At 38.7% G+C, this 24557-nt stretch overlaps 1 protein-coding gene across 1 annotated transcript; it reads left to right on the plus strand.

Annotated features, from left to right (window-relative positions):
- Positions 1 to 75: 75 nt before the first annotated feature.
- Positions 76 to 24034, plus strand: scfd1 (sec1 family domain containing 1). Its single transcript, XM_034307951.2, has 25 exons — positions 76 to 233; positions 2540 to 2610; positions 2726 to 2814; positions 2922 to 3012; positions 3216 to 3338; positions 5987 to 6074; positions 7871 to 7960; positions 9296 to 9351; positions 9546 to 9631; positions 10008 to 10107; positions 10761 to 10900; positions 11265 to 11355; positions 11445 to 11518; positions 11722 to 11803; positions 11965 to 12061; positions 12571 to 12641; positions 13661 to 13740; positions 13860 to 13922; positions 14140 to 14215; positions 16878 to 16931; positions 21027 to 21079; positions 21390 to 21423; positions 22809 to 22874; positions 22963 to 23031; positions 23828 to 24034. The coding sequence occupies exons 1-25, from the start codon at positions 203 to 205 to the stop codon at positions 23849 to 23851; spliced, it is 1899 nt and encodes a 632-aa protein (XP_034163842.1). The 5' UTR covers positions 76 to 202; the 3' UTR covers positions 23852 to 24034.
- Positions 24035 to 24557: the final 523 nt, after the last annotated feature.

Genomic DNA, 24557 nt, shown 5'->3' on the forward strand with positions numbered 1-24557 from the left:
CTGGGATAGGCCCACGATCCATCGTGACCCTGGTCAGTTGTTAAAGATGGATTAATGGACTTTTAGCTGGGTAGACTCTGAAGATTCAGTGTTACTTCCTCAACTTTGTTTGAATATTAGCCGCTCGGCCGTTAGATGCCGCTGTGCTCGCGTGCCTAGCTGCCACGTCACCCGCCACCCTGTCAGTGCATAAATAGTAAAGATGGCGGCCTCCATCCGGGAAAAACAGACAGGTCTGTTCATTTCTTGGTGAATTATTTTAGAAAGTGTATAGCTTTTATTATATTTATCCTAATGTGGTTACATTTAAAATGGGCCTCTGTGGCCTTATATAACAATTAATAAATTTAACGTGTTGTACTTTCAGCTGCCCAGCCAGCTAACATTCTGGTCAGGTTGCTAAGTGCATAACCGACTTTTATTATAAGCCAACCACTTCTGAAATGTTATTAAAGTATTTATCTTTTACCGAGTATGTCACTGTCCTGCTGATTCCTGGAAAGTGCTTAAAACATACGTAGCATAAACTAGCAGTATGGATGAAGTCACTTTAGCGTTACAGGTTTGGCTAGCAAGCTAATCAAAACATCTGAAACTCGTTGTTTTGCTGGTTATTTTACACATCTCCCAAAATCTCATGTCCTTTAAATAACAACCTGACTGAAGAGGAAGAGGAAGAAGAAGAAGGTTGCGTTACGGCTGGACTGTAAAGACGCTTCTGCAGCGAGCAGGATATGTGATGTGTATCTCATTAAACGAAACGTTTCCGGGAAGCAGTGTTTTGAAGACGCGTGGAGTCTGCGTTTCTTCAGATACGCAGCTTTAGGAAACTGCACCCTCATAGCTGCGACATACAAACATTATTTTCCTTTTAGAATTAAATACCTAGCCTTTCATATATGTGTGTCTGCAGTGATGTGGTGGAATATATTTGGAATTATTTCCTAGCTGTATTATCTAGTGCATGAATAATACAGAATAATGATGAGCTTGTAAGACACACACTGTATAAATCTGAACTGAACCCTGATGGTTAACTAAGAATTAGTCATTACTACAGATCTAGAGGTCTTCGCAGCACACATCAGAGTGTCATAACATCTTATATTTGCCAAGCTGATTAAGAATGGGGTGGCACGGTGGTGCAGCGGATAGCATTGTCACCAGGGTCTCCGGTTTGAGCTTACTGTGGCGTTTCACATGTTCTCCCTTTGAAGTGAAGTGAATTGTGGCCAAGTATGGTGACCCATACTAGGAATTTGTGCTCTGCATTTAACCCATCCAAGTGCGCACACACACAGTAGTGAACACACACACACCGTGAACACACAGTTCACAGGGCAGTCGTTTTTTTGCTGCAGCGCCCGGGGAGCAGTTGGGGGTTCGGTGCCTTGCTCAAGGGTCTCACCTCAGTCGTGGTATTGAGGGTGGAAGAGAGCGCTGGTCATTCACTCATTCAATCATTCACTCCCCCCACCTACAATCCCTGCCGGACCTGAGACTCGAACCCACAACCTTCAGGTTCACCTTCGGGTTGCAAGTCCGACTCTCTATCCATTAGGCCACGACTGTCCGTGTGAGTTTCTTTTAGGTTCTCCAGCTTCCTCCCACTGTCCAAAATCCATGCTAATAAGTGTTTTGGCTACACTAAATAGTCCCTAGATGTGCCTGAGTGTCAGAATGTGTATGTGAGGTCCTACAATGGACTGGTATCCTTTCCAGGGTGAATTATCCCCCCTTGCGCCCAGTGTTCCCAAGATAGGCTATGGATCCACCATGACCCTGGCCAGGATAAAGTGGTTATTGAAGATGAATGAATGAATAGTTAAGAAAGCTAAATTGGTTCTGACCTTATCTTTTAGAATGATTGTGAATTTCCTTTTTTAATATTTAAGAACTACAGTACTGTGCAAAAGTCTTAGGCACATGCAAAGAAATGCTGTAAAGCAAAGATGCCTTCAAAAATAATGAAATTAAATGTTTCTACATTAAAAAATACTATAAAGAGCAGTAAACAGTAATAAATGAAACAAAGTCAATATTTGGTGTGACGATCCTTCACTTAAAAAAAAAATAATAATAGTGTCAGGTACAATTTGTTCAGTTTTATAAGGAAATTAGCTGTAAGTTTTATTGAGCATCTTGCAGAACCAGCCACAGTTCTTCTGGAGACTTTGACTGTCACACTTGCTTCTTATTTTTGCAGCGAAACCCAGCAGCCTTCATCATGTTTTTTTGTCTGAAAAGTGTCTCTTATGTAATCTGCTGCTTTCTTTACTGACATACAAACATTTTTCTGTAACATTTAATTTTGTGCTGGAAAACTAATGTTTGGAAATCTAAAAAGTTTTTGTACTGAATCAATAATGTAAAAGTCATAAAATAAAAATCTATAACAAAGTTTGTACTAAAAAAATAGGGTGCCTAAGACTTTTGCAGAGTACTGTATAAGTCATTCAACAGGTGGTTTCTTTTCTGATAGTTGTTGTTGTGAATTTGGTTTAATAATTAATTAATCATGGTATTAATCTTTCCTTAGCTGCCTTGAAGCGAATGCTAAACTTTAATGCACCACCTCTAAAAAACACAGCAGTTGAACCAGTATGGAAGGTATTGAATCTCACTTCTCCATAGTAAATGCTATATAATCCATGTTACTAATGGAAACTTACAGGAGTAAACTGTTTTATGTTTAACTGTTGCTTCTCGTTGTTCATCTGTTTAGGTACTTATTTATGATCGCTTTGGTCAAGACATCATCTCTCCCCTTCTCTCTGTGAAAGAGTTAAGAGACATGGGAATCACTCTCCACCTGTAAGGAGCTCAAATACCTAATAACATTTCTACTGACTTTTCTCCAGAAACTACAGTTTTTACCACTCCTACATAGTTCTAAATGTCTTTCTTATATTGTTTTCCAGATTATTACACTCAGACAGAGATCCTATTCCAGATGTTCCTGCCATTTACTTTGTGATGCCCACAGAGGAGAACATAGACAGGATATGTCAAGTAAATGTTAATACCGTAACCATCAGATTAAATAAAGTTAGCTCTTTAAATTAGTCAATTGTGGATGCCGAACTTCAGAACCCGAATCTTTAGTACACATCAAGTGTTCTTGTAATGTTCATGAAGCCTGCACTTGCTATGTTTGAATGTACATGAAGCAAAGCCAACTACTGACTTCATGTGAATTATATTAAAACTTACAGGACCTGCGGAACCAACTCTATGAGTCGTACTACCTGAACTTTATCTCTGCGATTTCCAGAAGCAAACTAGAAGACATAGCAAGTGCAGCTCTTGCAGCAAATGCTGTGAATCAGGTGACCAAAGTAAGTCAAACAAAAGTTTTCTAGAATAATAAGGTAGAGCTAACACTCCATTGTCTGTCCAGTACTTATAAATTTAAATTTTAAATATTATTTAAATTTTGTTATAGATGTTTATTTTATGACTTCTGCATTATTGAGTCAGTACAAAAACATTTTAGATTTCCAAACATTACACTTACAACAAAAATGCTTGTATGTTAATAAAGAAACATGTTACATACCACTTTTTCAGACAAAAAAAAAACATAATGAAAGCCCCTGAGTTTTTGCTTGCAAAAAAAAGAAGCAATTGTGAAAGTAAAAGTCTCCAGAAGAACTGTGGCAGATTCTCCAAGATGCTCAGTAAAGCGTACCAGCCAATTTCCTTCTACAACTGAACAAATTGTACCTGAGACTACTGAGGTTTTTTAAAAAGCAAAGGATTGTCCCACCAAATATTGACTTTGTTTACTTTATTACAGTTTACTGCTCTTTATAGTATTTTTTTTAATGTGGAAATGTTTAATTTGGTTATAAGTGCTTTACACTATTTCTTTGCATGTGCCTAAAATTTTTGCACAGTACTACTGGCACTGTGTCATTTTAAACTAACAGCTGTGCTTCATTTTAACTCTACCTGCTGAACACCTGATTTGACAATTTTTATTTCCTGTAATTGTTAATCAGAAATTGCTGACACACAGTTGAATCCCCATTTTCATCACCAGTGTAGTAGTTTCATTTTGATGACTGTTATAAAGTAGTGCATCTACAAGAATTTTGCAATAAAGAATCTAAAGTTAGAAAACTTACAGCAGAGGTCTTCAGTCTTATCTACAAACAGCCAGTGTGGCTGCAGGCTTTCATTACAGCCAAATTGGAGGCACACTTGAAAGTTGTTGGAGACTAGGATGAACTGAATAAACAAGTGAAATCAGGTGTGGCTTCTGCCTGGTTGGAATGAAAGCCTGCAGCCACACCAGCCCTTTGTGGATACGATTGAAGACCCCTGACTTAATTATAGTAACAACCGCCGGCAGCAACAAGTGCCTCTGTGTAATAAATTCAACTAAACATATAAAAATTGGCCACTTTTTAAAAATGATTTATTCCTCTTATACCACTGAAATTTGCCAATGATTACAATTTCTACATTTATTAATGAATGATGTGTCATAATTTTTTGACTGTTTATACACTATATAACACAATTTTTGTTCCTGGGTAGCAAGTGTTATTTTCTAATTGCTTATGCCTCAAAAGTAGAGAAAACAGAAGTATAGAAGTATAGAAAATGGCTATTACTCCCCTCAAACTTTGCTTTTGTGACTAAGACATTGGTATTTTGAAATTTACATATTTTCATTGAGAAAATGGGCGAATTTGTGTCTTTTCATCCACATAAAGTCAGAAAAAACAACATATGAATCAAAATTAACATGTATTCATACTAAAGTTATACAAGTATGATCACAGAAGATTTAGAAGTGAGTAGTTTTTCAAGATCTAGGACTATATTGTAAAAGACTCTCACGAAGCATCCCCCAAATATAATCTCCCATCACGTTCTTGTTATATTGTCCTTGGTAGCGGCGTTCAAAGTCCACTGTATCTTGGTGGACGCGCTCGCCGTGCTCCTCTGAGTACGCTCCCATGTTCTGCTTGAATTTATCAACATGTCCATCAAGGATATGGACTTTGAGAGACATCCTGTAGCTGATTGTGCCGAGTTCTTCACCAGAGGCTCAACCAGCTCCACATAGTTTTCAGCTTTATGAATTCCCAGGAAGCCCCGAACCACTGCGACAAAGCTGCTCCAAGCCACTTTCTCCTTCCTGGTGAGCTTCTTGGGGAATTCCTTGCACTCCAGGATCTTCTTTATCTGTGGTCCGACGAAGACACACCGGCTTTGACTTTTTCCTCAGACAGCTTAGAGAAGAAGTCTTGATGGTACTTGAAGGCTGCCGACTCCTTATCTAGAGTTGTGACAAATTGTTTCATAAGGCATAACTTGATGTGCAGTGGTGGCATCAGCACCTCCCAGGGGTCCACCAATGGCTCCCACTTGATGTTGTTCCTCCAGAACGAACTCGGTCTGCTTGTGGCCAGTCCCGCCTTTGGTAGTGTCCCTGCTGTACCAAAGACAAAGCAGGGAGACTTGGTAAAACCTCCTAGAAGACCCATCAGGAATGCCACCATTCCAGCAGTATTCACCAGCAATACTCATCATACTTCAAGGCCTCCAGCAATGTTTTGACGTTGTTGTAATCCTCTTTGAGGTCAGGAAAAAACAACATATTTTGAAATTTACCTGTTTTTTTTTCTTACTTTATGTGAACAAAAAGATGCAAATTTGCCCGTTTTCTCAATTATTATACAGTTTTATTTATTAGATAACAGGTTTTAACATGTTAATTTGTTTATTAGGCTTAGATTCTGTGGAGCTGTGCAAGTTCCTGTGAATTAGCTGATAGCATAGAAGCAATAACATTTTAGAATGAGCGCATAAATATAAACCTTGAAGCTGGCACTACAGCTAGCTGTATCGTACTGTTATAGAAAATTAATCAACACCTTCTGACCAATCAGATTTGACCATTCAAGAGCACCTTGATATACATGAAGCTAGCTAACTGTACATTGTTGTCTTGTTTTTTGTGTTTTTGTAGGTGTTCGATCAGTATTTGAACTTCATAACACTAGAAGATGACATGTTTGTCCTCTGCAATCAGAATAAAGAACAGATCTCCTATCACGGTGAGCTATATGCTAGAAGCAGAATGATATATTTACAGTAGCACAGTACTGATGGCTTTTTTTCCATTTTCAAATGCAGATGACATTAAATGACATCACACTGTATTAGCAGTGCAAGTGTTAAATTATTTCGTTTGGACAACTGAGTATTTTTCAAACGTATTGCTCTTAGCTTAGTTTTCTATATTTTATAACAGATATTTGTGCTTTATAAGGCAAATGTTTTATATAGGTGTGTTTTCTTGACACACACTTACAGTTCCTCATTGAGTCACAGTCACAGACAGACTGATGCTTTCTCCCTTTGCTTTTTCTCTTCCCTTTTTGACCTGCGGTTAGAGAACAGAGGAAGTGTATTTAGACTTATTAAACCAACATGCACTGTTTTAAGAGTTGGGGTTGTGGCATTCTTGTGTTCTGATATGGGCTGATTTTTAGACTTGAGACATCAGACATTTTTAAAGTGACATCTTTACACTATGTGTTACACTATTATGCAAAAAGGTTTGTTCTTTTTCTTTTTCTTTCCTGATGCATTCAATTTAAGGACTCTTATTGTGCAAGGAATTTTGGCAAAAATTATCTTCAGCAATTGATTATTGCACATGCACATACTGCTGCCATCTCTGCACTTTTTTCCACAGTCGTGCTGTTTTATGGTATTAAGCAAGTTCTTTGACGTCATTGATAATGCTGTTATCATGGGATGAAAAATATTTAACTGCAGAAGAGAAAACACCAGTCATAAAGTCAATAAATTGCTAAGATGAGAAATGAAAAAGCCTTCAGCCAATGAAAAAGCCTTTAGCCAACAGCAAAGAGATATCTGACAAGACTGGTGCCAGCACTGTTTCAAGAGCAACAAGGTGCAGAATACTCTGCCACATTGCAAAATGTGTAAAGCCAGATATTTGACCTCCATTGAAGGCAAGCACTTGCTGACAAGAAAACAAAAGAGTATGCTATGAATATGGGCTTCAAAAATGGCTGTCTGATAAAGTGACCAGCAAGTGACCTGATCTGAATCCCACTGAGAATCTGTGGAGCATCAGCAAACAACAAATTCATGCCTCCGGATATCAGTTGCCTTGAAAGGATAAAACGTGGGATGCTATTTCAACATAATCAAGAAGTATTACACCCTCAGAAATTCAGAATCCAACTAAGTCAATGGATCAAAGACTTATCTCAGTCATATTTAACCATAGCAATTGCAGCAATTGTAGCAATTTTTTTTTTTTTTTAAGAAAATTAGTGTTTTGCATGACACACACAAAGTTTTCAATAGTCTGTCTGGGAACTATGACTGCCAGGGCCACAGGATGACTTATGGGTTTAGCTGTACTCCACGTTTAAGGTGTTGGATCATTCTCTATAGCAAAGCAAAGCTATTCTATAAAGAGGCCTTTCTTCTCTATTGTGTAAAATATTTGGCAGAAAACTTACTGACCTGACACCCAAGACTCAAACTTATATTTATTTCTTCATTAAATAACAGCTCATTTTTAAATCTGTATATTAGTCTTAGATTATATGGAGCATCTGCTATACAAGTCCATGTGAATCAGCTACTACAATAGAAATAATAATATCTTAGGAAGAGCATATTAATATAAACCTGTAATTTGCCTTGCAGCTGGCACTACTGTCAGAGCTCAGCTGTTATAGAACATTAATTGCCTTTCAAGAATACCTTTCAGATTTAAGAATTCAACAGATCTACCTCCACTTTTCACCTCTAAGCAAATGATGCAGTGTGCTTCTAGTGGCTGACAAAACTACTGCCCTTCTTTCAGCAATCAACAAACCGGATATTATGGACACTGATATGGAGGCTATAATGGACACCATTGTTGACAGTCTCTTCTGCTTCTTTGTCACTCTTGGTAAGTAGCGTGTTACACAATCATCGTCCACTTTAATAGAAACACCTGTATACCTGCACATTTATGCAGTTATCCAATCAGCCAATCATGTGCCAGCAGCACAATGCATAATATCATGCAGATACAGGTCAAGAGCTTCAGTTAATGTTCATGTCAAATGGGGAAAAAGTGTGATCTCTGTGACTTTAACTGTGGCATGGATGTTGATGCTAGAGGGGCTGGTTTGTATATTTCAGAAACTGAATGAGCAACAGTTCTGTAGGTGGAAACGCAGTGTTGGTAAGTCAGAGGAAAATGACCAGAGCTGCCAGGAAAGATATATAGTAACTGTAATCACGATTTACAACCTTGGTGAGAAGAAAAGCATCTCAGCGTGCACAAAACATTAAACCTTGAGGTGGATGGGCCGCAGAAGAGCACACTGGGTTCCACTCCTGTCAGCCAAGAACAGGAATCTGAGGCTATCATGGGCACAGGCTCACCCAAACTAGACAGTTGACGATTAGAAAAAAAAAATCACCTGGTCTTTTTCCAGTCTTCAACTGTCCAGTTTCTGTGAGTCTGTGCCCATGATACTTTTTGGCAGATGTTTTTGGCTGACAGTAGTGGAACTTCATGTGATCTTCTCCTGAACCCCTCCATTTCAAGGTTTGATGTGTTGTGCATTCTGAGATGCTTTTCTGATCACCACAGTTGTAAAGAGTGGTCATTTGAGTTACTATAGACTTCCTGTCAGTTTAGACCAATCTGGTCATTCTCCTCTGATCTCTCCCATCAAGGTGTTTCAGCCTGTCAACCCTCCGCACACGTGATGTTTTTGGTTTTTCGCACCATTCTGTGTAAACACTAGAGACTGCTGTGTGTGAAATTCCAAGGAGATGAGCAGTTTCTGAAATATACAAACCAGCCCATCTGGCACCAACAACCATGCCACAGTTCAAGTCACAGAGATCACACGTTTTCCCCCATTCTCACGTTTGATGTGAGCATTAACTGAAGCTCTTGACCTGTATCTGCATGATTTTATGCATTGTGCCGCTGCCACTTGACAACATATTTCTCTGATTAACATGTTTTATACTGCAAACTAAATGTTTATTATTATGAAAGCAACTTTATTGTACCAAAACATTTTTGTTTACAATGGTGTCATTGTTAAATAAGGGAAAACGGAATTAAATTTAGTTTACTTTTGAAGTGATTTCACTATTATCTCTATATTTGAAATGCAAAAATAAATCAGCCCCTGGAACATTCTTGTGTGCTTTGGAAAATGTGTGCAAAGCCTAATGTGCCCTCCTTTTGGCAAGTGATTGGGATTTCCTGTTTCCCTAGGTGCTGTTCCAATAATCAGATGTCCAAGAGGAAACGCAGCTGAAATGGTAGCTGTGGTAAGCTGCTTGTCTCACCTTTCAAGCCATGAAATCTGTCTGAGGAATCTTTGTTTTCTCTTTGCCCCCTGAATAAAGGCTCATTTTATGAGTCTTCAGCATAGAATTTATTTTGGCTATTAAATGCTGTCTGTATGCAATGGCTGCAGATCTATAAACTACTTTCACCACTACTCTCTGTATTGTTTTTGAAGAAACTTGACAAGAAACTGAGAGAGAATTTGCGAGATGCTCGTAACAGCCTGTTTACTGGTGACACCATGGGCACAGGCCAGTTTAGGTGAGACAAACAAACACACTGCACAAAAAGCATATGACAAGGGTATTCATTCAATTACTTTTAAGTAAAGAATTTAATATCTAGGGGATAATCCCCAAAGAATCTCCATCTTTTTTCTTTGCCTGTATACACTCATTGGAGTTTCAGTATACCGTGAAATTACAGAGAAATAAAAGTGAAGTCCATCCTCCCTGAGTACCCAGCTCCCAACCCTAAGAAGCTCAGGGAAAGATCCAGAAAAGATTGTTTTCACTGCTGGAACTGAGAACTGAAGCCCAGAGGAGGATAGATTAATCATCTGCTTTTTTTTTTTTATTCTCTCTTTGCACCCTATTTCTGTTCCTCTTTTTCTCTGTCTGCACCTAACTTCTCGTAGTTTCCAGAGGCCGTTATTTGTTCTTGCCGACCGCAACCTGGATCTTGCCACCCCACTCCATCATACATGGACCTACCAAGCTCTCATTCATGACGTCTTGGTAAGCAGCAAAACTCACAGTTATCCGTCATTAGGCTAATACCATGGTTTATTCAGACAAGGCTGCCAGTTTTTCGATCTAATTTTTTTTTTTTTTACCCCAAAATGGAAAATGCAATTACTTCCAAGTCATATGGAAAGATGAAGCTATTTCCATTTGCAGTTATCATTTGTATGACAAAAGGATTTCATCGTGTGTGGAATATAAGCACCAAGCTGTTATTGTGTGCCAAAGAACATAAATACTTCATTTTTTCAGAATCCCTCTAAAAACACATTGTCTTAATGGGGTATGTCTCCAGGTCTGGACAGAGCTGTTGAAGTTATAATGACTGTGGCATACTTTTTTGTCTAAGGCTTTTGTCATAGTCATATATAGATGCTTTCAAAATATTATAATTCACGGATGAGACCTTTTATGTGTGAAAATTAATTGGAAAAAAAAATGTAAAAAAAACTCTGTCAGGCACATGCTTATGCCAACAGATTATGGCAGTGTTCATCTGATATTTAACTGATATATGACCACATAAGATATGTCACCAGAAAGAAAATCTACATCTACATGCCCTTTGGCAGTATCCTTATGTGTAACATGTAAGATTATATAATGCTGTGTAACATAGTGTGTGTGTGTGTGTTTGTGTGTATCAGGACTTCCATCTGAACAGGGTCAGTCTGGAGGAATCTACAGGATCAGAAGTTAGCCCAGCAGGGGCACGGCCCAAAAAAAAGAACAAAAAGAGCTATGATCTCACTGCTGCAGACAAGTTTTGGCAGAAGCACAAAGGAAGGTGAGTACCTAATGTTCTCCATATCTTGGATCTTGCCATGATATGCTATAGCAGTTGATTTATGTGTAATCCAAAGGAGTAGAGAAAAGGCTTCTGTAGACAGGGAAGACAATGATCTATAAGTAATCATTGCTGCATGAGCTGTGATAGGTTAGGGTCAATTTAAAGAGATAGGTACCAAATTATGATTTTAGTGTCTTTGTTTTAGTATGACATCTTAAGTGAAGATTTTACTTAGAATCTTTTGTTTAATTAAGTTCCCTTTTTTTGTCTTTTTTGCCTGGACTATTACTTGAAAAAATATTTTAGGCCGAACTTGGCTTTATGTGCTGAGCTGAGACTGTTGCCATGTTCATTGTTTTAGCCCATTCCCTGAGGTCGCAGAATCAGTGCAGGAGGAGTTGGATACGTACAGAGCCCAGGAGGATGAGGTTAAGCGTCTAAAGAGCATCATGGTAGGTACAAAGAAGTCGCTTCTTACTCATTCTGTATAGAATGTTACATGTCTGAAAAAGCACTGCTGACATTTTGGTTTTCACTACAGGGCTTAGAAGGGGAAGATGAGGGAGCCATTAGCATGTTGTCAGACAACACTGCCAAACTTACATCAGCCGTCAGGTGGGGCAATGTGAAGTGTGGCACTCAAAAGAAACTTGATTTACTCTACTACATAAAAGAATAAATGCATATCTAATAAGCATAACTTCTATCTTGTTCTATTGGGTAAGATATACAATATACACTATGTGACAAGTCAGTCCTACTATGTGGACCCAAATAACTGTGTTCTCAAGTAACAAAATATTTCTGTCCCCAAACAGTTCTCTTCCTGAACTTTTAGAGAAAAAGAGACTGATTGACCTCCACACCAATGTTGCTACAGCAGTTTTGGACCACATTAAGGTGAGTATTATACAAGAGCAAATGTTAATCCATTCTCTCTCTCTCTGTATGTGTATATATATATATATATATATATATATATATATATATATATATACACACACACACACATATACATATTGTTCCCTGACTACTGACTGATCTATATGTTCTGTCTGTAGTCTCGCAAGCTGGATGTATACTTTGAGTATGAGGAGAAGCTAATGAGCAAGTCCACACTGGATAAATCCCTGCTGGACATTATCAGTGACCCTGATGGTGAGCTTATGTAACATACAGCAATAGGCCTTTTTTTTACTGCTCTTCAAAGAACAGATTAATCATATCAGGTCAAATAAAACTAAATGATTGAGTAACTTAGGCATTAAATCCCTTAATAGGAAATGGTTCTACATTCTTTTTCATCTTCCTCAGCTTTAAATATGTTCAGTTAGATGAGTACAGAATGTGTTTTTTCTCTTGCCAGTGTTATGAGGTTTTTGAGGTTTTTAGAGACTTGTATTTGATCTCCCCAGGCTTTTTAAATTCAAACGTTTCTGATATGTACACAAGACTCTCCACTGACATAACCATAACAATAATTACATACAATGTGCCAAGTTTTTAAACTATACAGAGTTCCATTGTTCCGCACTTAAAGTTTTTATTGGATGTTTTGGGAACAAACCTGCTTGCTTCTCACAGTCCATTCAGCTCTTAAAATAAATCTTGGGAATTATTACTGGACAGGAAACCTTTAATGATGGATTTTTAATTTTTGTTGGTAGCTGGAACACCAGAGGATAAGATGAGACTTTTCCTGATCTACTATATCACCTCCCAGCAGCCTCCATCTGAGGTAAAATTACATCCTTCTTATCCTTCAGTCTCCCTAGACTGTGTGGGCCCATAGCAAGCTAGTGTTTTGTACAGATGGCTTGTGGCAGGCTCTCCTGGTGTGCACTTTCGGTAAAAGATTTATTGTAATTAGCGGTAGATGCATGGATGCCTATGTGTAGCACAGAACCAAGCCAAACACAGTGTGTGTGCTCCATGCGATACCATTTCTGTGTTCTTAAAGCCTATTTTCAGATCCTGCTCAAAAGCCTTGTTGTTCTTTGGTGCAGGTTTGAGGAACACTGACACCCTTTGATGCCATAGCCAAGCTTTATTACACTTGTAGCCAATAATGCAGGATTGTTCTACTCATGGCAGGGTCTCTTCTGCTGGATGTTACTTAACCGGACAGAAGTATGATAGTGTGAGTTCCTTCCAATCTTCAGAGGTAGTGGAGGGAGCCAAGAGCTAGGATATGGATGACCCCAGACTGGACAGTGTCCAGACTCTGCCTCCACAATAGTGACCACAGATTACCCTGGACCTTAGGAAGTATCCGGACCAGGGTTAGGGGTAGAGACCCCTGCTGTCTCTGATTATCATGTTAATCAATGCAGGCTACTTTAGAATGTCCTCTTCAAAAGGGGATTTTGTGTTTATAGGACAAACAGCTGAAGTTGAGCAGGAAATCTTGTCCCACATCTTCTGGTATCCTCCCTTTCATCTGAGTCTCTCTGAAGCTCATTATTTTTGGCTAACACTTTACTCAAACTCTACTATTTTTTGTTTGCCTTCTGTGTTAGTAATGATGTTGGTGAAATCAAAATGGCTTCCTTGTTGATGTGGTGTAAACTAAAGTGTTTCTCTGAGGGTTTGGGGTTTGTCCTCATCCTTCATACGGCAGGGTGCTGACAGAACCGTAATGATTAGCGATCTAGGTCAAATACATTGTTACTTTGTCAGGAGCATTTCAGATGTTTTTCCTGATTAAAAATGTTGAATAAATATTTTTTTGAATCTCACACAGTTTGTTTCCTGCAGGGTGATCTTGAGCAATATAAAAGGGCTTTGACTGATGCTGGCTGTGACCTCTCCCCCTTGAACTACATAAAGCAGTGGAAGTGAGTTCTTGCCAGTGTCAGCAAACACATAGTAATATATCACAATTTCACAATAACTGCAGTAAAATCAGCAAGAAAAATATAAGAACAGCAGTATTGCAACATTTTCCATTTCCCAGAGCTTTCACAAAGATGGCTACTGCACCAGCCAGTTATGGTAACAGTGGAGTGAAACCAATGGGGTATGAAGCTATATCAATTTTTTTTTATATGTGCGTGTGTGTATGTATATATATATATATGTGTGTGTGTGTGTGTGTGTGTGTGTGTATATATGTATATATATATATATATATATATATATATATATATATATATATATATATATATATATATATATAAGAATTAAGTCATTTTGTTGATGGCAAGATTTAAAGTGACCTGTCTGTTATTTTTCAGCCTTTTCTCCAGAGTCATGAACACTGGCTCACAATTCGTTATGGAAGGTGTGAAAAATTTGGTCTTGAAACAGCATGTGAGTATAAGCCCACTGTTATTACTGTTATGTCAAGGGGGGAACCCCTCAAATATGAATCTTCTCAAATAGCTTTCAACTCCTAGACAGAGATGTGGCCATATATATGTGAACTGTCATTGGGTAGCTTTGTTTATACAAAGGGCCCTTAGTATTCAGCACATGAATCCAGGCTTACCATGTCTCACTGATGGCATAATAACAATATTTGTGAAATATTTCACACACACACACACTCAGACAGATAGGGTGTGTGTGTGTGGTGTGTGTGTGTGTGTGTGTGTGTGTGTGTACATATATATATATATATATATATATATATATATACTTTTTTTTTTTAAGGCCATAATGCTCTACTGGGCTCGTATGCATTTCCTATTAAAACATCATATGCATTCCCAAAGAAAACGTGGTAAACAGAAAAGCAAAAAAGCAACTGATAAACGGAAAAACTTGTGGTTCTGTCATCCATCTTGTTGTGTAATTTTTGCTTTGATTGGACACTGTATGCGCAGTATTTTTTGGGGGGAAAGAATAGAGTAACAGAGTAAATAATCCACCTCGTTCAGGTTCATTACCCCCAAAACTGAATCTGGAACATCCCTCTTTATGACATGTTAAGGACGTGTCACTGAAGTGAGCTGAAAAATATTAGAGCAAATCGAGCTCAAATCTAGGGGTGTTTCACCTGACACGACTGTCACTGATAGGCTGTGTGAATCTACAGCGGTGGGCTCATTACAGTTAACCACAAATAATCTGATGTGGATGCCAAAAATGAGACCTTATATTGATATTATTGGGAGGTTTTTTTGGACCAGCTAGCCCTGGTATCAATTATTTGGACGCCTAAATTTGTCTTCACTTGCGTCAGACCTCCCCCATAGTTCACACTACAAAAAAAAAGACCTATGTGACAAAAATTGTCTAATTACTGTGTGTACCACTATGCTTAACCTAAAACACAATGGACGGAAATACACCGATCAGCCATCCTGTCAGAAAGCTGAAGATCCATTTGCCCAGATCTCAGGCTTGGCTTCCATCTAGAACTGTAATCTACAGCATTCTCACATAGGTGTGTTTTCCAGGTGACAGAGGCTGTGTGTAATGCAGCTGTGTCATCTTTTGATCTGTTCTGACAATTATGAAAGGGTCTTAGGTCAGGTTTCTGATGTGCTACTCAAAGCACTTGCTGTTGATAAAGGTGAGTGCTACAGGTTGCCAGTCATAAAGACATGTTGCTTTATATGGTTAGGTACAGAAAAACTGGTGGATGTCTTGAAGCAAGCAGAAATGTTAGAGTAAGAGACAGATTGAAGATGTCTTTGAATGCACTGGCTAACTGATCAGCACGTGCTCAAAGGACTTGGTCAGGGATGCCACCTGGCTTGGTTGCTTTGCAGGTCTTGACTCGCCTAAAGAGCTTGTGCACATCGTGCACGGAAATTTATAAGTTTTTAGCCACATTTTAGCCACACCACCTTGGAAGCTTATCCCACCTAGCATGCACCAGTTGTAGTCTCCGCAACCCCTGCACCCATCACTGTATGACCTGCCGTGGCCGCAGCAGTGGGTTTTGGGATGACAAACTATTTTGGCTTCAAAGCTTGCAAAAGTGTGCTGAGGCTAATGCAGCCTGGGCATATTGCAGCCTGAGACACAAAGCGCATCAGGTATGAGTGTCCATGCCTGAGATCTTGTTGTTAGGTTAGTGTCCAGAGGTGGAGTTGTTAGCTCGAACTGTGGACTATTTCGCCAAACATCCAGGGCAGCCGTATAAAGGTAGACCATTCTGATTAAAGCAAGAAAATTTGAATGACATGGTGACAGTACGTTGGCCCTTAAGTACAGGGGAGGAGGGTCTCCTCCCCAATGCATTGGCTGTCAGACAACTAGAGTTGGCGTATTGAAATAAGGGCTTCTGAGGACTACACAGAGAGGCATATCACCATAGCGTGAAACCAAAATAAATGCTTGCAAGAGAACTGTACTTCTTCCGTTGGCCACTTGCCCAGGTACCCAGTTGTGTGGTTTCCAAAATGTGGACTGAGCTAAACTCAAGCCAACAGAACTTGGGGTTCTAGTCCATTTTCTAGTTTATCACTGATTAATTCACTGTTAGTAATGGATTTATCATGATCAGAGTCATGGTGGAGAGTCATGGTGTACAGCCTATTCCTGAGTCATGGTGTAGAGGCAGGAATATTGGACAGTAGGAGAAAACTGGAGAAGCTGAAGCTGAGAAGCTGAAACCCCTGGGGACACAGGGAGAACAGAAACTCTGCACAGTAACCTCAGGGTCAAACTGGGGACACTGGAGCTGTGAGGCGGCAATGCTACCTTCTGCCAGTGCTTATTTTTCGCTAATTTGAGAAACAAACAACATGGTCACAGTGAAGACATTAAAAGATATAGCATTGTTATTTAACAAGATATGGAAGACTGAAGAACAATCTAACAATATACCATTATTTCAGATTCCCTTATCATACTGTACCATCATTATTGTATATCAGCACAACCCTTCTAAACATTTTTACATTTTACAGTTAACAGTTTTTTTCCATCTCAAATTTGGGTTTAAAGTAGTCTATTCTTTAATTACTCGTTGAATATTAATATTTTTCTTTATCTTTAAACTTTACTTTTTTTTGTATAGAATTTGCCAGTTACTCGAATCTTGGACAACCTGATGGACATGAAGTCAAATCCGGTGAGTTATTTCTCTCCATATGAGCTTTTGCACTTGATGTGGTGCAACCTAATTTGACGATGCTAATAAATTTTGTATCTGACAGGCTGCCTCTTTATGACCGTATGTAAATTGCAGCGCCTTGCATAAGTAAACCCCCCATTAACATTTACCACATTTTGTGGTACAACCTGGAGCTGACATGGATTTAATTGAGATTTCTACAATTTGATTTGTACAGTATCTCTAACATTTAAAGGTGCAAAATAATTTTATGAAACAAAGGTTACGTAAACAAAAGGAGCCTCTTTGCTGGGTTTTGTCTCTTTTAGCTTTGCACACCCAAACCCTGATATTTTTGCCAAAGATTCCCTATCAGACTGAGGTCTGGGCCTTGACTGGGCCATTCTAACACTTTTAGATTCTTGGTTTTGAGCCACTCCAGTGTAGGGTTGGCAGTATGCTCAGAGTCATTGTCCTTTATCCCAGTCTCAAGAATTTTGCAGACTGGAACACATCTTCTTCTAGGATTGATGTCCATTTGTCTCCATCCATCTTGCCCTCAACCTTGACCAGTTTCCCCGTCCAAGGTGATGAAAAGCATTCTAAAACCAGATGATACCACCAACATGCTTCACTGCAGGGATGTTGTTCTAAGGGTGCTGAGCAGTGTTGGGTTTGCTTTGTGCCAAGGGCAAAAAGTTCAGAGAACCTTTTTCCACATCATAGGATTTCTCTTATTTTTCTTAGTAAAGTGTTTCTTCCTGCAACTCAAAGCCCAGGTTTGTGGAGTATTCAGGTTTTGTGGTGTATGTTCTGTTATCTTCATGATGCTCTTTGTTTAGGTACAGTACTGTGCAAAAGTCTTATGCACATGCAGAGAAATGCTGTAGAGCAAAGATGCCTGCAAAAATAATGAAATGAAATGATTCTACATTTTAAAAAAACACTTTAAAGAGCAGTAAAGCAGTGAACAGTAATAAATGAAACATAGTCAATATTTGGTGTGATGACTCTTTGCTTTTTAAAAAAAAAAAAATTACTAGTCTCAGGTAAAAATTTGTGCAGTTTTATAAGGAAATAAGCTGTCCGTTTTACTGAGCATCTTGCAGAACCAGCCACAGTTCTTCTGGAGATTTTGACGGTTGCACTTGCTTCTTATTTTTGCAGCAAAACCCAACAGCTTTCATTACGTTTTTTGGCTGAAAAGTGTCTCTTATGTAATCTGCTGCTTTCTTTACTGACAACGTTTTTCTGTAACATTTGTATTTATGCTGGAAAACTAATGTTTGGAAATCTAAAATGTTTTTATGACTCAATAAGAAGTTGTAGAAGTCATAAAATAAAAATCTCTAACAAAGTTTGTACTAAAAAAAAAACCGGGTGCCTAAAACTTTTGCAGAGTACTGCATGTTCTCTAACAAAATCTATGGCCTTCTAGGACCTGTTTATGCAATAAGTATTTCACATCAACAATAATCAGAATCAGTCATCCAGTAGAAGTTAACTAGATCTTGGTATGTTAAGAATTACCAAAAAAAGAAAAAGACCAGCTGCAGCATTTCAGGCTTCCTGAAGCAGATTGCCCAGTTTGCATTAGAGCGAGTACTTTGAGACATTAAATATTCCCTGCACAGAGCTGTGGTGAGGCTCTTTGAGTATAGAGACTGGGCAGAGAAAGAGTCCATTCGAAGTAATCTGATCTGATTTTTTAATGCACAACCAGGAATCACCTGCAGAGAGAAGAAAGAGAGCATGGTGGGGGGAGGGTTTACAGTGAGTAGACACTAAGTATTAAGATTTGTAGAGTTCAAGGATTTTGTAGTGTATCATTAGATCCTATGAAGAACAGATGCAAACAGTGACAGCTGCTTGATTATGCATGCTCTATTTATTCTACACTAATTGACCACTCTATGGGGGTTCGAATCTCCATCCTGTGTCCGCAGATTTTGCATATTCTCCCCGTGCTTCAGGGGAGACCGGGGTACTCCGGCTTCCTCCCCCAGTCCCCAGTTCAACCAGTAGGCTGATTGGAATTTCCAAATTGTCCGTAGTGTGTGAATGGGTGTGCGAGTGTGCACGCAATTGTGCCCTGCAATGGGTTGGCACCCCGTCCAGGGTGTCCCCCACCTTGTGCCCCGAGTCTCCTGGGATAGGCTCTAGGCTCCCCGTGGCCCTTTGTAGAATAAGCAGTACAGAAAATGGACGGATGGATGGATTCTCAGCAATCTCTGTGTATTAAACATTTTAATAGATATTTTAGGATAGCATAGAAGCAAACATGCCCATGTATTTTTCTGCCTATAACATATTTACACTTAAATATTTTTAGCCCACATTTTAATAAAATGTTATATTGTTATTAAACATGGAATGACTGCTGGTTGTGCTGGACACCTAACTAGCCTGTCAGTCAGTAGGCTTTGAATAAAGGCAAATATAAAGACAATCATAGGTTTCATCATTATATCTTGTAAGTCTTATTTATTACATAATAAATTAAATACAAATGAAATTAATAAATAGAAGGTGTCTTTCAGTGGAGTCAGAATGGAGGTTTTAAATGCAGTTTTAAAAAGTCATTTTTGGGTGTAACCAAACATTAAAATGCTGTAAGTTCACGTTGCGATTGAGAATGTGCAATAGAGAAACATATTTCAGTTCAGGAAAGTAAGTAGTTTTCAGAATTTATATACTAGAAAATGTGAAGGGTTTTCCTAGATCACCACACACAAACACTTACTGTATTTTTTTATTGTTTAGTAAATGCCATTGAATACCAAAAGCCAACTACTTAATACTCTCAACCCACATGTCATTTAAAACAGAAACAGTAAGGTGAAAAGGCTGTGCTTTTTCATATTCCTCAAATCCAGAAGCCTTTGGACCACATGAGCTTTGTATTGGTAGAGAAATTCCCTTTTAGAGCATTGCTTCATTTTAAGTTATTGTTGGACTGTTTTAAAGGAAAAGTCTGCCTTTGAAAATGTCTCTAACTGCTGAGGTTGTGTCTCTAACTGCCGGGGGTGTGATTGATGCTAATCTTTTATAAATGTGGAATTGTGTACAGAGGATATGATGTGGCAACTGTTTGACACCCTTCCAGTAATAAGACTTCTAGGAGCTCCATTCAAATAAGTCATATTAGTCATTAGTCATAAGCCATATTATTGTCTCCCTGAATGACATTTTCAGAACGATTTTGACGGTTGCACCTTTGTAATTTTTTAATTCTGATACTAGGACTAAGTCACCTTGTGAGTGACTTATCACTTATCACTATTGTCATCTATACATATATACCTCTAACTAGCTTCTAGCTCTCTAGCTGACACAAAAAAAATATTTTGGTCTAAATCACCCTCCTCTTTCAAAAAGCTGCAGTTGACAGATTAAGTGATCTCTTTACAGACTAGAAATGCTTATGCTATAGCAGTCTCAAAACTTGACCACACACTTGAATCAGATGTAAGAATATTAACATTTTCTTGGCTACTGGAGTTACAGAGCTCAATACAGTGCATCTCTTGTTGGAGGAAAAAAAGAGAGGGAGAGAACTGTCCAAGTCCTAATGCTTCTGCCCGCTCTTCAGATGAGCATCACAGAGACACATGTACTCAACCTAGACTATCCAAAAACACAATAGCGCTATGCTCCATGAATAGTGTTCCCCACTTGGTTTTAGTGTTAGCCATCAAAGGAGTAAGTTGATAGCACAAAAATCTGGAGCATTTATCCATTTGGAAGCAACCATGGTGCTCCTCTTTCAGCGAGCTAATGGTGAAATATTCCTTTTTGTGGTGAAGTATGTGCGGGAGTGGGGGATCTGCCAGGCCATGCTGGCTGAGGTCCTGTGGGAGAAGAGACAGGCTTGGCCTCAGCCGATAGGGAGGATGAGTGAGGGGGAGCAAAGTCATTGTCCCATCTCCTGAGACAATTCACTCATATTTCAGACAAAATGGGACAGTGATGTCTGAATTTTACTCACTGAATTCTTTGAAAGTCATCACCTATTGACATATGGCTGCTTCAAAACGTAAAGCAAAAAGATTTTAAACTTAGGCCTGATGATTTGAACTAATGTATATGTCCTAATTTGCTGTGATCTTGTAGGAAACAGATGACTACAGATACTTTGACCCAAAAATGCTGCGCGGCAGTGAAAGGTAGGGGTCTATATACTGGAAGCGCTTTTCTGAACAACTTTGGTAATGAAATATCTGTGTGAACTTCATTCATAATGCATGATAAAACCATTCAATCATGGCAACAGTTTGTCTCTGTTACCCACATATAAGACACGAGTCAAATCGTCATGAAAAAAAAACCCAGGGGTATTGTTAGTGCTGTAACTTACTTCATCAAAACATTTGGAAAACGAATGATATATTATTTTTATTTTATTGTTTATTGTCTCCACATATTAAAATGATGTCATGCTAAATAATCAACTCTGCCTGTTATTTATTTTTCTAGTTCCATTCCAAGGAACAAGAACCCATTTCAAGAGGTAGGTTTCACCTTTAGTCGGTGCTTTACAAATGTACTATGTAGAATTACTACAACTGTCTATTACTATAAGACAATATTTTAAAAATTTGCACATGGCCATTTTCAGATAACAGTTATTCAGAATGGACATTTTATCAAGAATAGTATTTTTCAAAATGTTACATACACTCACCTTCCACTTTAATAGGAACATCTATAGGAACACCTGCTCATTAGGTGCTCATATGTAGTTATCCAGTCAGCCAAACATGTGGCAGCATCACAATGCATAAATAAAATCATGCCAATACAGGTCAAGAGCTTCATTTAATGATCATGTCAAACATCAGAATGGGGGGAAAAAATGTGATCTCTCTGTGACTGTGGCATGGCTGTTGGTGCCAGATAGGCTGGTTTGATCATTTCAGAAACATTCTCTAGAGTTTACACAAAATAGAGCGAAAAACAAAACTTTTTGCTCATTGAGTGAGCAACAGTTCTGTGGGTGCAAATGCCTTGTTGATAAGAGAGGTCAGAGGAAAATGATCACTCTGATCACCCAAATAATCACTCTTTAAAACCGTGATGAGCAGAAAAGCATCTCAGCATGCACAAAACACTGAGCCTGTCATCCAAGAACTGGAATCTGAGGCTATCATGGGCACAGGCTCAGCGAAACTGGACAGTTGAAGATTAGGGGGAAAAAAAAATCACCTGGTCTGTTTCCCATCTTCAGTGTCTGTGCCCATGATAGCCTCAGATTCCAGTTCTTGGCTGACAGCAGTGGAACCTGATGTGGTCTTCTGCTGTTGTAGCCCATCCACCACAAGGTTTGATGTGTTGTGCATTCTGAGATGCTTTTCTGATCACCACAGTTGTAAAGAGTTCTTATTTGAGTTACTATAGACTTCCTGTCAGCTCAGACCAGTCTGGTCATTCTTGTGAAATTCCAAGGAGATCAGCAGTTTCTGAAATACTCAAAGCAGCCCATCTGGTACCAACAGCCATGCCATGGTCAAAGTCACAGAGATCACACTTTTTCCCCATTCTTTTGTTTGATGTGAACATTACCTGAAGCTCTTGACCTGTATCTGCATGATTTTATGTATTGCACTGTTCCCACATGATTGGCTGATTGAATAACTGCATAATTAGACAGGTGTACAGGTGTTCCTATTAAAGTGGACAATGATTGTGTAACACACTACTACTTACCAAGAGTGACAAAGAAGCAGGAGAGACTGTCAACAATGGTGTCCATTATAGCCTTTAAAGATGTTGACTCTTGGTGAATTTGGCACAAGCCTCTGTAATCTGGCATGAGCTCAGTAGCTAATGAATAAGCCTGAAAGATTGTGGCCAGTCATGGTTCATCTAATATTTTAAGCTTGCCTTTCTTTACAGGCCATTGTTTTTGTCGTTGGTGGGGGTAACTACATAGAATATCAAAATCTCGTCGACTACACAAGGGTATGTTCTTTTAATAGTAAATGGATTTCTAGAGAAACATAGGTCATGTTGTGCTGATGATGGTACAGTGATGACTTTCTCTTTGCAGGCCAAGCAGGGGAAAAAGGTGATGTATGGCTGCAGTGAGCTGTTCAGTGCAGCACAATTCCTGAAACAGGTATTATTTCACTCTACCATGTACATTCCATGTACAAGATCCCTGTGCTACATTCATAACAATGTTTTAGTCATGAACACAGAAAATTTTGATGAGAAGACATCAGTTGCAGTTAAATGTATAACTGCTTAATATCAGAGTATAGCTGAGAATGAAAAGTAACAAGAATATTCCACATTCATAGACTGAAGGCATGAAAATAAGTCTCACTGCAATCTGCTGCATTTAGCTGTTTATTTAATTGTCCCTCATATTAAAGTGCACCGTAAGGCTTTCTGTTTCCCAAACAAACAGATCATGATGTGCCATTTCTTAAGTAAATATTTTCAACTGTTTGTGCTCATTTTGGTCGTGTGGTAAATGTGCCATTTCCAGCACAAGTAAATACACTCCCACTCCCAACAGTTTTTTTGGATGGTTAGTAGTTCAAGCTTTTTAAAATGGTTCTTCTTGGAACCTTTTTTGAAAGAAAACACCTCTGTTATAGGGTTTCTCCAGAGGGACACACTACAACAGAGGTGCTATGTTTAACCATTTTTCATAGAGACAGTTATATCATGTCTCTGTTCCCCTTTATGGAGCAAAATTGGCTCCAGACTGATCAAGCCATAATGCAGCAAGGAGTGGAACAGGAGGTCCTTTATACCTGGCGCTATCTGATGCTATCCACGTTGTGTCTGCAATACGTTTAGGACAATAAACAACCCACTCTACACATCCACATTTCACATATATTAATGTTTACTATATTTATTTATTTTTTTACTTATATACCTTATGTACCTTTTCTCCACAGCTCTCTCAACTGGGGCAGAAGTAGGTCTAACCTTGGGAATCCTGTTTTTCCTGCTTTCAAATCTGTTGTCAACTCCTCTCCATTTATACACCATTGTCCTTCTAACAACTCAATTGCTAATGTTCCATATACTTTATAATGTTTAGCGTATGGTTATTTAATGAAACAAATAATACAACTGTCAATAAAGTTTGAATCTCTCACAAAGTAGACTACCTGACAATGCATTTCATGTGAATTTCATGTGCCTTGAATCTGATAAACATACAACAGCTGAAACAGATTTGAGGTTAATGGCACATATACAGCTAGCTAGCTTAGGACCTGTTAGTGACATGACAGCTTAGCGGTTAACAGTCTATAGACTGAGAAGTCAGTGAGCAGTGATAAATGCTTTAAGTGATTTGACAGTGACTGGAAGCATCCCAGACACAGTCCTTAATAGGGTTAGGAAATTAAGTGCATAAGCACATGTGAAGCCTGTATGCTCTCATTCTGGCATCTTGTCACTTAAGGACCATGTGTCTGGTGTGGTGACTCACAAGTCGGTACAGTGGAACCCCAGCAAGGTGGAGATTTAAACCTGAGATGAGTCAATTAAGCTGTTTTATCTTATGCCCTTAGCATTATTTTTTATTTAAAATGGACTCTCATAATTTCTCAGATGTTAGAGAATACCTTGTTTAGGTGGAGAAGAGACAGCAATTGGTGTCTATTTGGTATTAATGCA

Source organism: Pangasianodon hypophthalmus, chromosome 10 (genome assembly GCF_027358585.1).
Source record: "Pangasianodon hypophthalmus isolate fPanHyp1 chromosome 10, fPanHyp1.pri, whole genome shotgun sequence".
NCBI classification, from domain to species: domain Eukaryota; kingdom Metazoa; phylum Chordata; class Actinopteri; order Siluriformes; family Pangasiidae; genus Pangasianodon; species Pangasianodon hypophthalmus.

Coding starts and splice junctions, on each gene's coding strand:
- scfd1 (XM_034307951.2), top strand. CDS start 203: ATGGCGGCCTCCATCCGGGAAAAACAGACAG. Junction 3,339..5,986: donor CTGTGAATCAGGTGACCAAA/GTAAGTCAAACA, acceptor GTGTTTTTGTAG/GTGTTCGATCAGTATTTGAA. Junction 9,632..10,007: donor ATGGGCACAGGCCAGTTTAG/GTGAGACAAACA, acceptor AACTTCTCGTAG/TTTCCAGAGGCCGTTATTTG.